The sequence below is a fragment of the Palaemon carinicauda genome, chromosome 2 (genome assembly GCF_036898095.1).
Source record: "Palaemon carinicauda isolate YSFRI2023 chromosome 2, ASM3689809v2, whole genome shotgun sequence".
Lineage (NCBI taxonomy): Eukaryota > Metazoa > Arthropoda > Malacostraca > Decapoda > Palaemonidae > Palaemon > Palaemon carinicauda.
Genome location: NC_090726.1, coordinates 152232753 through 152249271, shown reverse-complemented (window position 1 = coordinate 152249271; position 16519 = coordinate 152232753). Strand labels below are relative to the sequence as shown.

Below are 16519 nucleotides of genomic sequence, written 5' to 3'. Positions count from 1 at the left end.
AGAAACACTTTTCACAATCTTGAAGTTGGCCATTTCTTGATGTAACTGTACCAACCGTGTGTCACACAATTATACATAATTCCTTTTGTATATATTATGCTTGTATCTGCGCTCTTCCCTCGCACTAAAAAGAACCTGAATGATCATGTCTCCGGTTTTGCTTTGTGACATTGTCTGTCTCTCGAACATGTTATGTCCTGTTACCTTGAGGTTTTGTATATAAAGGAGAGTGTTCCTTGATAAACAACTCAGTTGATTGCATCCTGCCTTTGAGTTCACAACCTTCACCCTCCTTCGTTACATTGGTGACCCCGGAGTGACTCGCTCCTCCCCTCCCACCTCTCACCGTCACTATGACGCCGTCAACGCATACCTTCTGCAGCAGTACTCGCCATCGCCAGCCGCCCGTATAGCAACGCCTTTTCAGCTCTCTCAACAACCGTTGGGGGACCAAAGGGCTTCGCTCACCCTTGGGAAAATGACCTGTATCACTCGCCTGCAACCTGCCGCAGACGGCTCTCCTCGTGAGGTGAACCTACTTCGCACCCCTATGGACAGCCACTTCATGACCTTCAAAACCTCCATCAACGCCTCCACTCGTGACGAAGAGGACACCTATTCAACTTCAACCGAAGCTGACGTGAATGCCGTAGGACACGCCTATGAATGCCGTAGGACACGCCTATAAATGCCGTAGGCCTATGAACGCCGTAGGCCTATGAATGCCGTAGGACACGCCTATGAATGCCGTAGGACACACTCGCCTATGAATGCCGTAGGACACGCCTATGAATGCCGTAGGACACACTCGCCTATGAATGCCGTAGGACACGCCTATGAATGCCGTAGGATACACTCGCCTACCCCGTTACGAGCCGGAGTGGCAACACAGCCACCCATCATCCACCACTCGCTCGCACCCCAACCATCGACTTCTACAGCCACTCACTGCCGCTAATCGGCGCAGTTTTTACTCCTACCTCTCCAGATCCAGGACACCTATTTAACATGTTCAGTATGTCATTTTTAGAGGAGGAGCCATGTACCAACCGTGTGTCACACAATTGTACATAATTCCTTTTGTATATATTATGCTTGTATCTGCGCTCTTCCCTAGCACTAAAAAGAACCTGAATGATCATGTCTCCGGTTTTGCTCTGTGACATTGTCTGTCTCTCGAACATGTTATGTCCTGTTGCTTTGAGGTTTTGTATATAAAGGAGAGTGTTCCTTAATAAAACAACTCGGTTGATTGCATCCTGCCTTTGAGTTCACAACCTTCTCCCTCCTTCGTCACATACTGTAACTGTAGTGACATAAACACTGAATAATGAGAAACTCCTGGTGCTCCTTGCCATTAGGTGCTAAAATATATCACCATTTTAGTAGGGTCATATATCTTTTGAAAGAAAAAAGAATGGGAAAAATTTTTATAAATTGTTTTGGGTGTAAACATTGATAAATGGAGCTTCTGAAGAAGTCTTAGGAAAGTTCCCAGACCATAATTTTCTCATCTCTAAATAGCATTCAATAATGTTAAGCAAATATTCAGTTCTAGTTAGAAAGTGGTATATATTAAATGTGAATACATGAAAGTTCACAAAAATTCATTGTGGTAGAAACATACCAAAAGGCCACTTCCTCTTTTCCCACAAAATCTGCTAGGACACATGAATTCAAGAGGAAAGCTTTACGATGAAATAAGGATAAGAGAATAAGACATATATGAGAGATAATGTCACTCCCTAGTAGACCCCCCAGATGCTGAAGCCTTGATGTGGATGGAGGGCTTAGGGATTAGCAGCTGGGTTCCGATGTTTGGTGGGAATTGCTTCCCCACTGGTCCTTGGTGCCAAGCTGTTGATCCAACTAAATTAGTCAGCACTTTCTCTTTTCCTTTTGTTTTTTTACTTTTTTCTCCCATCTCCAACTCTTGGACATGAACTTGTCATTGACTTTGGCTTATGTTTGATTATGGTTTGGCTGCCTCTTTGGATTTGACGCAGGTGGGATGGACGGCATGCCATCTCAAAAGAACTCGAGTACCTGACGTGACCGAGCGAGGGGAAAGTTTTATGTCAAACCTTTCCCTCAGTGCTGGGTCTGACGTTGACGGCCGTCATGACGCCTCAAGTGCTGAGGGCGGGGTGTATCTCTGGATATTGCCCCTAGGGCGGCCCTAATTGTAGGGATGAACCCGTCCTCTAAGTGTGGCTCCTTGGTGGGTGGGGGGAATATCCAGATGAAATTAATCTTCTCGTCATTATGGCGAACCCACCGAAACCCGTTGACGACCAATCCGCTTCCTCTCTGGCTGACTCTTCCAGGAAAATAGTTCACTCGATGGACTCGCATTCATCCAGTGCTATTACTCTGGAACCTTTCATTCCAACTTCCCCCAGATGCCAGAGAAATAAAAACACTGGCAGTTTAAATGAATATTTAAGGGTCCTATATTGTGAGGGAATTACTCGCAATGGGAATTATGAAAAATTATTTAATGTTCTGAAAAAGTTTGGAGATATAACAAGAATGAAACTGCAGCTCTGCAAAGATAAACAAGAATTTGAGGCTTATGTCACTTTTAGTAACACATTACAAGCTACAAATGCTTTTCATGAAATAAGAAATGGTAAAGTTTCTGACCTTTCTTGTCGAGTGAAATTGCATAGTATAAAAAATGTTTTAGACTCGGAATATGACTTTATACCCAAATGCTCTGCCTTGCATGAAGAAGTTCTGGAAAATACCAGAATAGTACCAGAACCAGTCTGGTATGTTGCTTCATACAAGGAGGGCTGTAATAATCTGATAAAGCGGTATGAATGTATTGAAAAAAAGGTAGGCTGTATTCCACAGGGAAATTTAACACGCTATGGCCGTTGTCTGCTTATTAAAGCAGGTAACGGATCTCAAGCTGTATTATTGAATAATTTTAAAGCTTCCTCGTCGGATATAATTCGGAGAGTCTCTCCTCACCACTCTTACAACCACGCAATAGGAATTATTTATAGTAGAGATCTTAGTGAATTTTCTGATGAAGATATACTGAAAAGATGCCCAGCTACCGTTCTTAAAGCTAAAAAACTGAAAGGGAATAATAATGCAATTTGTTTAATCTTTTCATCACATTACCAACCAGATTACATCAAGATCAGACACTTCAACATTCCGGTCAAGAAATTCCACCCACGACCAATGCAACGTTATAAGTGTTACGAGTATGGCCACATTAATGTAAAGTGTACTAATAAGAAAAGATGTTATATTTGTTCCGAATTTGATGATCCCAACGAATTCCATGATACCTCCGCAGATTTTACTCATGAAAAGTTTTGTTTCCATTGTGAGGGAGCTCACTCTCCCAATTCTAAACTGTGTCCTCAGTACAAACTGGAGCAATCAATAATTGAGACTGCCAATAATGAGCATATAACTTTTGGTGCAGCAAGGAAAAAACTTAATGGTTCTAATCCAACATATGCCAGAGTTTTGTCCAATCCCGTAAAGTCAAATAATAATTCAAGGAATACTTACCCCACAGTTACTGCTGGATCTAAATATCCTGAGATTTCACCTTCATCAACAAATCCCTCAAGGCCCGACAAGATTTCCATTAATTCCAGCAAGCCACAGAACTCTCATCCAGTTCCAGCTATTCTGGAAAACGATAATAGCAGTAGAATAAACAAAAAACCAAATAACAAAGTAGGCCAAAATGGTCCCTTAAAGCAAGAAGACCGTATTCCACTGCAAAACCGTTTCAACACACTTGCCACAGACAGTGCCCGTAGGGCTATAGAAAACATAGGAGAAATAGAGATGGTTGATATCGAGCCCCATAAATCAAAATGCGTGAGCAAGAAAAGAGTAATTGAAGATACAACACCACCCAAACCCAAAAAAAACAAATAATATAGAATTTATGCCAGATGCAATTGAAATGGATATTGAAAAATTACGAACTCCCAACCTCTGGACCTGAACCTAACACAGTCAATAACCACATCACTAAACAAGTGATAAACGTTGAAGTCCATAGGAATCCCCATGACCCTCAAGGAAGTGAAAGCAAGTCGAATAATAATGCACCCATTAAAGAATCAAGCCCTTCTCCAGTTCTAGGTATGACAGGAAAACTAATGCTTTCACGTAAAACAATGGCAGAAAATACAACACACAAAGTTTCATGTGGTTGTAACGTTTGCTTCATGGCAGAATTCAATGACCCTAAAAATCTAAATGTACATAAGATGAATAATATAATAGATAATTTTACTAAGAACAAAAACAAAAACCAGTATGGCAAATTAGAAAGCCACAATGCTGGTTGTATGTGTGTTGACCATCTAATAAAGAAACGTGCAACAGGCACCCTCCAACTGGAAAAATTTATAGAAAAACTTAACCTTAATCCAAATGACACCCAGGAAGCTAATACAAACAAGGGTAAAACCCAGGGAGCCATACCCAAGGAACCAAATCTTGATTCAAAAACTACAACTAGCGTAGTCAAGCAGAAACCCGTCTCCAACAGAATAAGCAGAAATAATGCCTTACCCAGTGGAAATTTATCTTCTTTGCCGTAACGTTCAATCCTTACATAATTCAGTGGAATATTAATGGTCTTAAAACCCGTTTACATTTAGGGGAAATCCAAAGACTATTGAAAAATTATAACCCTATTGCAATATGCTTACAACATACTAATGATACTGTTCCTTCAATAGGAAACTACATTTTAGCATCTCGCTCAATCCCTTCTCCCAATACTTTAGGGACTGTAGTATATGTTCATAATAAAGTAACTTATGATGCTTCAATATTCAACACATCAGAATTTCAATTATCTGGAGTTAGATTACATCTAAATAACGACACTTTTAATATCTATAATATGTACAATCAACCCTCTTTCAACTATGATATACAAAATCTACCTAAAGTACTCCCAAATATGCAAGAGGATATACTATTACTAGGAGATTTCAACTCCCATAACTCCATATGGGACACCAATTGTGTTAATGTTGACATAAATGGTTCAAAGGTTGAACAGATGATGAATGATCATAACCTCTGTATATTGAATGAGGCAGAGAGTAGCACTTACTATTCAAAAGCTCATGGAACTTATTCGTCAATAGATTTAACTCTGTGTTCCAATAATATTGTTGATAGGTTCGAATGGAATGTCTTAGACGACCGGTTTACCAGTGATCATTTTCCTATTTTGATTACCATATTAGGACATACACCAACTCCTTCGATTCAACGATATAATACAGATAAAGCTGACTGGGATAAGTTCAAGTTTTACACTAAGCAAGTGCCTCCCTTTGATTACTCCCAAGATCATGATAAAACAAATGATGACTGTGAATTTTATCACACAAGCGGCTGATAAATCGATACCTCTGACTGGCACCCGACAGTTAAAACATTCAGTCCCATGGTGGTCTGAGACATTAACCCAGCTGATAAACGAAAAGCATGCAGTTGGAAGAAAATTAGAAACCCTAAATAAAAGATTCAAACATTTGAGCACTGGTCCCCTAATGTTAGGGAATAAAATAAACAAACTGGTTGACATAGCAATAGAAATTAGTGTGTTGAAACCATATTTTAATAGGGTTTCTGCTAAATTCAGAAAGGAAGTAATTAAAGGCAAGATAATTTCATGGCAAAAATACGTGTCAAGCATATCGGATAATACTTCTGTGCAGAAGGTGTGGCAGAAGTTTAGGAAGATTAATGGCTCTTACAGCAAACCAGCGAGACACGCATTAATGCATAACGGCTCGTTAATACATGATACTCAGACAATCTCCAATATTATCGGCCATAATATTGAAAATATAAGCAGCATTCATAATTTAGATGCCCACTTTCGAGTCATTAAAAGAAGAGAAGAAGCAACACCATTGAACTTTGATACTATGGAGGATATATATTACAATAAAAGATTCACTGAAGAGGAGTTGGAATTTGCCTTATCTAATTGTAGGTCAACAGCCCCGGGTAAAGATAAGATAAATTTCGATATGATTAAAAATCTAGCCCCTTTAGCTAAAGCATATCTATTGGATTTTTACAATCATCTTTGGACCAAACACCTATTTCCAAAGGCATGGAAACATGCAATAGTAATACCAATAGTAAAGGCAGGGAAAGATCCAAGTAATCCAAACAATTACAGACCAGTTTCATTAACCAGTTGCATATGTAAATTACTGGAAAAAATGGTAAATTATAGACTAAATTGGTGTTTACATCGCAATAATATTCTATCAACTTCTCAATTTGGCTCACAATCAGAACGATCTTCTTTGGATTCACTTTCACACTTAGAAAATTATATACGTAGAGGCTTTGAACGAAAACAGATCACAATAGCCATATTTTTTTATATTCAAAAGGCATATGATACAACGTGGAGACACTCGATACTAAAATCCTTACATCAGAATGATTTTCGAGGACACCTTCCTATTTTTATTAGAAATTTTATTGGTGGAAGAACGTTTCAAACTCGTATTGATAACATTTACTCCGAATCTTTTAATCTTGACAGTGGTGTACCGCAAGGCAGTGTTTTAAGCGGGACTCTTTTTGCATTGGCAATTAACGACATTGTTAATCAAATGCTACAAGGAGTGCAAAGTAGTCTATATGTAGATGACTTTGCAATTTACTATTCCTCCAATAGCCTGCGTCATTTACAAAGGATTCTAAATAGTGCCACTAGAAAAATACTAGCGTGGACCGCATCTGATGGTTTTAGACTTTCGGCAGAAAAAACTCAAGCCATAATGTTTTATAAAAACAGTAGATGGAAGCAAAACCAAGATATCAGTCTAACATTGGGGAACGTTCAAATCCAATTTCAAGATAAGGTAAAGTTTTTGGGACTAATTTTTGACACCCATTTGAATTGGAAAGCATATGTATCATACATCAAATCCAAATGTAACAGTGCTCTTAATTTAATGAGGAAATTATCTCACAACCTGGGGTGCAAGGAGATCAACTTTACTAATGATGTATAAAGCATTAGTATTATCAAGAATTGATTATGGTAGCCCAATTTATGGTTCAGGATCAGAAGCAACTTTGAAATCTTTAGATCCAATACACACTCGAGGCCTGAGAATTTGTAGCGGAGCATTTAGATCATCCCCAAATCTCTCAGTTTTATGTGAAATTGGAGAACCCCCATTGTCTTTGCATCGGGATTTTGTAACAATGCGGAGTGCATTGAAAATTTTATCCACTAATTCTCCAACAAAAAAGCTTTTTAATGAGAGGGACATATTTATAAACAACCATGAACCACCATTCCCAATTAGGGCAAACAGACTGTTACAATCAACAAACGTTAAAGTAAATCTTATCCAACCATCTTTATTTCCCCCACCTTGGATTATGACAAGGACAAGAATCTGTTCTCATCTGTTTTATTTATCAAAAAAATTCACTTATACTCCGTCACCACAAGCAAATTACCATAGAACATATTCAGAGAAAAGGTCCTCACTATGCAATATATACTCATGGTTCTAAATCCACAATGGCTACTGGATGTGCTGCAGTATCTTTAGATGGAACACAACAATTATCGTTGCCAAAAGAATCATCAGTATTTACATCAGAGTTATATGCCATTTTACAAGCAATCAATATGATTAAAACCATTGAAGACAGAAAGAATTTTAAATTTGTCAACTATTCAGATTCTCAAAGTGCCATAGTGGCCCTTAAAAACTATACTCATAGGAACCACTTAATCCTAAGAATTAAAGACCTTATAAATAAATTATCTTCTCAGTGTGTAAGTGTCGAGTTATGCTGGATACCGGCTCATGTTGGAGTTGTTGGTAATGAAAAGGCGGATGCTGCTGCTAAAGAAGCCATTAAATTACCACAACAAAACATTGACCTCCCAGTTGGAGATTTGATTACATTATTAAGGCCTTTCATATTGGAAAAATGGCAGAATGTTTGGAATAATGTGCCAGAAAATAATAAATTAAGGCAAATTAAACAAGGTTGCTCCTTAGGATTCCTCGACACAAAAGAACAAGAGAACAGAAGTAATTTTAACCAGATTACGAATTGGGCACTCGAGATTAACCCATGAATTTTTAATGAGTACACCTCACGGCACTGTTCCAATGTGCAGTGAATGTGATACTTTTTTATCTATTAAACATATATTTTCGGTTTGTAAAGTTTTCCAACAAGAGAGAGAGATATGTTTTGGTCAGAAAACTTTTTCTGAAATTTTAACTGAATCAAGTAATTTTTCTGTTTCTAGAATTTTAACCTTTTTAAGGAATTCACGTATTATTGATAGAATCTAAATTTTCACCTAAGTTTTTTTTTATTAATTCATTTTAAATTACATAGATTTAATATATTGTTAATCATTTTCATCACTCAGATTTCATATATATATATATATATATATATATATATATATATATATATATATATATATATATATATATATTCATCCATCTATTCACCCATATTTAGAAGATTTAAAGATTATAAGTATATACTGTATATACATATATATAATTCTTTTTTTTCATTCATCTTTTTTCCTTATCAATTGATTTTTTGATAATCTTATATTTCTTTATATCCCGATTTTTTTTCGGACCAGCCCTGTGAGAGTCAAGCTTGACTCATTGGGCTGGTAAAACTCCTTCTTTTAATAATAATAATCCCTAGTAGAACATATGCAGTATTTTCATCTTGGTAAATTCTTGTTTAATGGATATTTTTACTCGAGTGAAAGCTATTGTTAGGTTTGTACCATGACACATTTAAGGAGATTCCCATATCTATAGTATAAAAAATTTAATAGTGAATGCATCTAAGCAATAATCTGATCTGTAATATAAAGTATTAGGTGTAGTATTACATAGGATAACAGGATGTATTGTGTACAGATATAACTAATGTTGTGTTCATTAAAGCTCATCTGTATGCTAAATTTATTTGAGCTGTATTAATAATGGCACTTTATTTTTCAGTTGATAGAAGAATATGCAAAAGCATGTCCGAATACAAGGAAAGGGCCATTACTTGATGTATGGAGAATTGATCGTAAAGGAGAAAAGGACAGGTTAGTATTAAAGTAAGATACCTTCATAAAATATTCACTTAATCAGTGCACTTGAATTTTTCCCATAAAAGATTATTTTTTTCACTTATTCTAGAAAGGATATGATCACCAAAGATTAATTTTATGGTTAAAATCTCATTTAGGATGACTATTTTGAAATCAAAACTTATATGTAGCAAACTTTAGAGGGTATAGACTACAGTAACTTTCTACCAATAACAAATTTGCTAATTGTACAAAATCAGTGCAATTCTAATAAGGTGATACGCTTTATGGGTGTCTCAATGTGAAGTGTAGAGTTAATTAATGGAATCTTATTAATAAAAGTTATTTTTATAATCACCTGAGGTTTATATTGCTTTGTCGCCTGAAGCCAACTTCAGCAGTGACATTATTAAACAAATACTAAATATGTCTTGCATTTCCCTTCAAAAGGCTACTCCTCCAGCCCACCAAGGCAGCATCTGGTGACTAATGGCAACTCGAGGTAAAGCTTTACCTTACCTAACTTGTCAGTTTCTAAGTTGAAACTAATGTCTTATTCTTTTGAATTCATTAGTCAGGGGGGAAGCAGTTGGGCATGTTTATGAGCATCCAAAGAGTAAAAAAAAAGTAATATTTTATCAAAATTCTATATATTTCTATGAATCTCCCCTGATGTTCATATTGCTGTCTCCCACATTTTCATGGAGGTAGGCCATGAAGAAAAGAGATGGGAAATTTTGTATTAGAAATACTCATCTGTGATTGGGTGCTCCGGCATCAAACCCTCACAACTTCAATTATAATTTTATGCTCCAGATTATGTTACTAAATACCTCTAAGAGTGTTTAAATTTATCCATTAATAAAAGTAAAGGAACCTAACTTCTTGTAAACCATATCACCAGCTACTACTGAGGCACTGAAAGCCCAGTAATCTTGATAAGAGAACTAGGAACTTAATGTTATATTTATATATATATATATATATATATATATACATATATGTATATATATATATTTATGTATACATATATATATGTATACGTATATATATGTATACACACATATATATATATGTATATATATGTATACGTATATATATGTATACACACACACACACACATATATATATACACATACATACATACATACATTATATATATATATATATATATATATATATATATATATATATATATATATATATATATATATATATATATATATATATACACACACACACACATATATATATATATATATATATATATATATACATACATAAAATATATATATATATATATATATATATATATATATATATATACATGCATACATACATATATATATATATATACTGTATATATGTCATAATGCAAAATATGTGTTTTATACTGCGAGGTTAAGGACCTTTTTAAGAGTACTATGACTGTCATAAATTGGCTGGCGCGATCACTGAACTCTGTTATACATGATGTGTATAAACTCTCATAAGGTGTTGTGTTGAGGCCCTATTGGTGACAGTATATTTCCATCACAGTGGAGAATTCCACAAATGCTAACAATTCAACATATTGATAGAGCAACATTGCGTCTTACTTGTCGAGGGTTAGTCAGTGCCACTCGAGTGAACATAAGGGCAAGTGGGTACTCGTCTGAGAGTATCGAACTGTGTACAAGTGTATTCACAAACCTTTTTGTAATAAAGTGAAAAAAACCCATGTTCTGATGTCTCATTATCCGTTGACATGGGACACACACACACACACACATATATATATATATATATGTATATATATATATATATATATATATATATATATATATATATGTGTGTGTGTGTGTGTGTGTGTGTGCATGTATGTATGTCTAAACATATACCGTATATACAAGATCAAGGAAAACTATCAGAAAGGACCAAAATACCTAATAAAGAAAAGTTTGGAAATGATGGTCAAACCTCATGGAGATGAAATAGAATTAGCAGAACTATCCAAAACAATAAACAAACTAAAAACCCAAAATATTCGTATACAGATTGAGATCAAATTTGATGAAACACTAAAGAAAGGATGAAGGTTAAAATTGATGAAAACAACACTTGGAACAGGGTAGCAACAGATGTTTGCTTCAAAGGATGAAAATGGAAATATCTGCAATGGAGATAGTGAGGAAAATTGGAGAGGATTTTTATACAGTGGTATACAAATAGTGATTTAAGAAATAACTTTAACCACTTGAAATAATGAAACACCAGATGTAACCAAATGTAACGGTAAAAGTAAAGAAAGCATTGAAAGACATGAAAAGAGGCAAAGCAGCAAGAGAAGATGGCCTAACAATTGATATAATAATAGATGGAGAAGATTTCATAGTGGTAAAACTCTCTGAACTATACATCATATGTCTGCAAGAATGCTCTATACCCACAGCTTGGAAAAGCCTTATCATTATACTAATTCACAAAAAGGGAGAAACAAAAGACCTGAAAAATTTTCTCCCTATAAGTTTACTCAATATTTTTTTTCCTTGTTTCCTTTCCTCACTTGGGTATTTTCCCTGTTGGAGCTCCTGGGCTTATAACATCCTGCTTTTCCAACTAGGGTTGTAGCTTAGCAATTATTATTAATAATAATAATAATAATAATAATAATAATGATAACAATAGTAATAATGATAATAATAATAGACCAAATTGAAAGACAGCTAGACTTTAATCAACCAATATACCAGGCAGGCTTTAGGAGTGGGTATTCAACAATTGACTATAACCATGTAATTAACCAGCTAATGAAGAAACTAAGAGTATGACAAACTATTATGTATGGCATTTATAGACTATGAGAAAGCTTTTGATTCTGTCAAAACTTCAGCAGTAATGAAAGCCCTTCAAAAGTAAGGAATTAAAGAATATTTTGTTTAGAACACTTGAAGCCATCGATACTGGATGTATAGATAGTAGGTATTAGGTTGGCCAGGTCACCACCACCCACCCGTTGAAATGCTACTCCTAGAGGGTTATTGGGTCCATTGACAGGCCGAACATTGCTAGACTGGATCCCTTTTACTGGATATGGCTTATTTTGTCTTTTGCCTACACATTCACTGAATAGTCTGGCCTATTCTTTCCACATTCTCCTCTGTCTTCATACACCTGATAATACTGAGGTTACCAAACAATTTTTTTTTTTGCTCAAAGAGTTAACTACTGCAACGCAATTGTTCAGTGGCTACTTTCCTCTTGGTAAGGGTAGAAGAGACTCTTTAGCTATGGTAAGCAGCTCTTCTAGTAGAAGGTTACTCCAAAAGCAAACCTTTGTTCTGTAGTCTTGGTTAATGCCATAGCCTCTGTACTATGACCTTCCACTGTCTTGGGTTAGAGTTTTCTTGCTTGAGAGTACACTCGGGCATGCTTTGCTAACTTATTTCTCTTCCTCTTGTTTTGTAAGTTTTTATAGTTTATATATGAAAGATCTAATACAATGTTAATATTTTAAAATTTTATTTTGATTGTTTATTACTTCTCTTGTAGTTTATTTGTTTCCTTGTTTACTTTCCTCATTGGGCTTTTTTCCCCTTTTGGACCCCTTGGCCTTATACCATCTTGCTTTTCAAGTAGAGTTATAGCTTAGCTTTTAATAATAATGATACTGATATTATAGCAATCATAAAACATCATAAAGATAGTGAGAAAATTCTGATTGGGAAAGGAATTAGACAGGGAAACCCCATCTCTCCTAAATTATTCACAGCATGCCTAAAGGAAGTTTTAAAAAAATTTAGATTTGAAAAATGTAAGAATTAATATTAATGGGGAATACATTAACATCTTAATATTTGCAGATGACATAGTTGTACTTAGGGAATAATGGGAGGAATTACAATAGATGATAGAAAATTTGAATAGAGAAAGCAGAAATGTGGAACCTAAAATGAAAACGAGTGAAACTTAAGATAACGTTCAATGAAAATGCAGAGACAACAAATAAGAGTTATGACAAATCTCTAGGGACTGTTAATGAATATACAGTGATACCTCTGGATACGAAAGTTTCTGCTTACGTAAAATTCTCAGAAAGTATTTGGACCCCAGAGTTATTGATAACATATTTCACATGAATGCCATGTTTGAGCATCACAGTAACATTTGATACGAAAAGTGATTAGACGATTTTTATGCCCCAGTATACGAATAAAATTTCAGGATACGAAAACCTTACGAGATCCCAAATCTTCGCCGAGAGTAAGTTTAAAAAGCGCGCGCCGCCAGACTTTGAACTTGGGTAGACTCACTCACAGCCTCCCACTCACCCATTGGTTATCTCCCTACTCAGATGCTAGCCGACGCCATAAGATCCTGCTTTCCTATTGGTCGGCAACTATCCAAGCTTGCTTAAGCACGGGCATTCATCTCTCTCTCTCTCTCTCTCTCTCTCTCTCTCTCTCTCTCTCTCTCTCTCTCTCTCTCTCTCTCTTTTCGTTCCGACCCCAGTATCGTTAACAGACATTGTGTGCTTTCGCTTGTTTGACGTAGTATTGATCTACAGTACATTCGTACGCCACGTGTTATCGTTATTAAACATTCGTTACTGTGCACTGTACTGTATTAGTGTTTACTATACATAGTACTGTATATAACGTACGTAGTGTATTATATTACGTATTGCTGTAGCCATGGGTCCCAAGAATGTTGCCGAAGGAAAGAAGACGACAACGATGCTCTCGATGGAGACGAAACTTGAAATAGTAAGAAAGTACGAGTCTGGCATGCATTTAAGTGCGATCGCCAGGGAGTATGGCCAGAATCCATCTACGATAGTCACCATCCTGAAGCAGAAGGCGGCCATCAAAGCAGCGGCACCTAAGGGTGTCACTATTTTCTCAAATAAGAGAACCCACGTGCATGACGAGATGGAGAGGCTGCTTCTTGTGTGGATCAAAGACAAAGAGATCTCAGGAGACACCATCACTGAGACTACAATTTACCAGAAGGCCTCCGCCATTTTCGGTGATCTCGTGCATTCTCAGGCCGAAGAAGGGGCAGGAGAAGGAACATCCCAGCAGGAACCCCCAGAGTTCAAGGCTTCTCGGGGGTGGTTCGAGAAATTTAAGAAAAGGACTGGCATTCATTCAGTGGTACGGCATGGGGAGGCAGCCAGCTCGGACACGAAGGCAGCCAAAGCCTTTGTTAAAACGATCGACGAGTTGACTGCAGGAAGGCTACAGTTTGCAGCAAGTTTTCAATTGCGACGAAACTGGACTTTTTTTTGGAAGAAAAGGCCTCGTCGGACGTTCATCACAGCGAAGGAGAAGAGGCTACCCGGACATAAGCCTATGAAGGACAGGCTTACCCTTGCTTTTTGTGCAAACGCCAGTGGGGACTGCAAGATAAAGCCACTGCTGGTGTACCATTCAGAAAATCCCCGAGCCTTCAAAGCCCACAAAGTCATCAAGGAGAACCTTCCCGTGATGTGGAGGGCGAATGCTAAAGCCTGGGTAACGAGGCAACTTTTCATTGATTGGGTGAATGTCTGCTTCGGTCCGACTGTCCGAAAATATTTGGAAGAAAACCGCCTCCCTATGAAATGTCTGCTGGTGTTGGACAATGCTGCAGCTCACCCTCCTGGCCTCGAGGAATATCTTCTGGCCGAGTTTCCTTCATATAGGCCCTATATCTACCGCCTAACACCACCCCTCTCCTCCAGCCCATGGACCAGCAAGTTATTTCAAATTTTAAAAAATTGTACACGAAGCATCTCTTCCAGAGATGTTTCCAAGTCACAGAGAGTACAAACCTCACTCTGCGTGAATTCTGGAAAGATCACTTTAATATCGTGATATGCCTCAAACTCATCGATCTCGCTTGTTAGGAAGTTTCGAGGCGTACCCTGAACTCATCTTGGAGGAAACTGTGGCCTGATGCTGTCTCTGCACGAGACTTCGAGGGGTTCAGGAAGCCTTGAGGCGAAGCCGAGATCGTTGACAATCCTGAACCCATTCAGCAGTCTGAGGTGGCTGACATCGTACATCTTGGTACGTCCATGGGGCTGGAAGTTAGCGCTGAGGATATAGATGAACTTATTGAGGAGCACCACGAGGAGTTGACGACTGACGACCTGAAGGAGTTGGAGACGATGCAAGTGAGTGTTGTTCAAGAGCAGTTCTCTAGCGGTGATGAGGAGGATGTTACACCTTTGAAAACGGCAGACATTAAGGAAATTCTCGCATGTTTCCATAAAATGGCAGACTACGTCGAAAAGGAACATCCAGAAAAAGTTTATACCAACCATGCGCTTCAACACTGCAATGATGTTTGCCTAACGCATTTTAGAAATGTGTTGAAAAGTAGGCAGAAACAAGCTTCAATGGATAGTTTCTTATTAAAGAGGCTAGTGGTATTAGTAGGCCTAGACGAAGGTGAAAGTGAAGAAAAGAAACAGAAAAGAGGAAGTGATGAAGAATTAGAAGGTGAAAGTAAAGAAAAGAAACAGAAAAAAGAAAGAGATGAAGAAGTAGAAGAGATTTAGAAAATATGAAAAACGTAGTTATAAAAAAGCAAAAAAAAAAAATTTTATGTTACCGTTAAGTGTTAAAGTAATTTTTTTTTTCATTTTATAGTTTTCCATACGTAATGTTAAGTGTTAATTATTTCTGCCATTTTTTTATTTCGTAAAGTTTAAGTGTTAATGTGTTAAGTGTGTAAATTACTGTACGTAGTCTGTCACTTGTTACGTTTTCTGCCTTATGCCATCCTCCTCTGCCGCGACTTCGCTATCGGACATCGTCTCAATCAAAAGGTAAGTTTCAACTTTTTTGTTAATTAACTCTAACCTTTTTTTCAGGGTATCAATCCTTAATTTAGGTGTACGTACAGGTAACAATACACCTTCACTGATCCAAATGCTTTACATACAGTACCGTAACTTTTATACAGTAGTAAATAAAACGGACCGTTTTCTTAGGGCTGGGGGGGGATAACTAGGCTATAACTACATTATTGAATAATCTCACAGTGGTTTCTGGAATGGATTAGGCTGTTTTTAACGGTTGGGTTAATTATTGAATGATAGAAATGGCTGCATTGCATGTTTATTACTACAGTTTAGCGTGTTTATGGAAGAAAAGGTGTCATTTCGTAAGGCTTGGAATGGATTAGGCTATTTACATGTAAAACGCGACTCAGGATACGAAACCGTATCTTGAATTACTTTCGTATCCTGAGGCATCACTGTATGTACTTAGGACAGAAAGTAAGTGTTTCCCTAAGACATGAGACTAAAATTAAAAGGTTAAGCATGGGATGGAGGGCATTTGATAAATAAAATGAGATTATGAAAAGTAAAATACCAATTTCTCTAAGAAGAAAAGTATTTAGATAAATGGTCCTACCAGTATTAAC

The 16519-nt window shown here is 36.8% G+C and overlaps 1 protein-coding gene across 1 annotated transcript in view; it reads left to right on the top strand.

Moving 5' to 3' along the window:
• The window catches only part of LOC137628022 (protein mono-ADP-ribosyltransferase PARP3-like), a 398487-nt gene that overhangs the window by 308814 nt on the left and 73154 nt on the right, over positions 1–16519 (top strand). The window contains exon 10 of the mRNA XM_068359393.1: positions 9045–9136. Coding sequence (XP_068215494.1) covers positions 9045–9136 — 92 coding nt within the window. The remainder of the gene's footprint in view (positions 1–9044; positions 9137–16519) is intronic.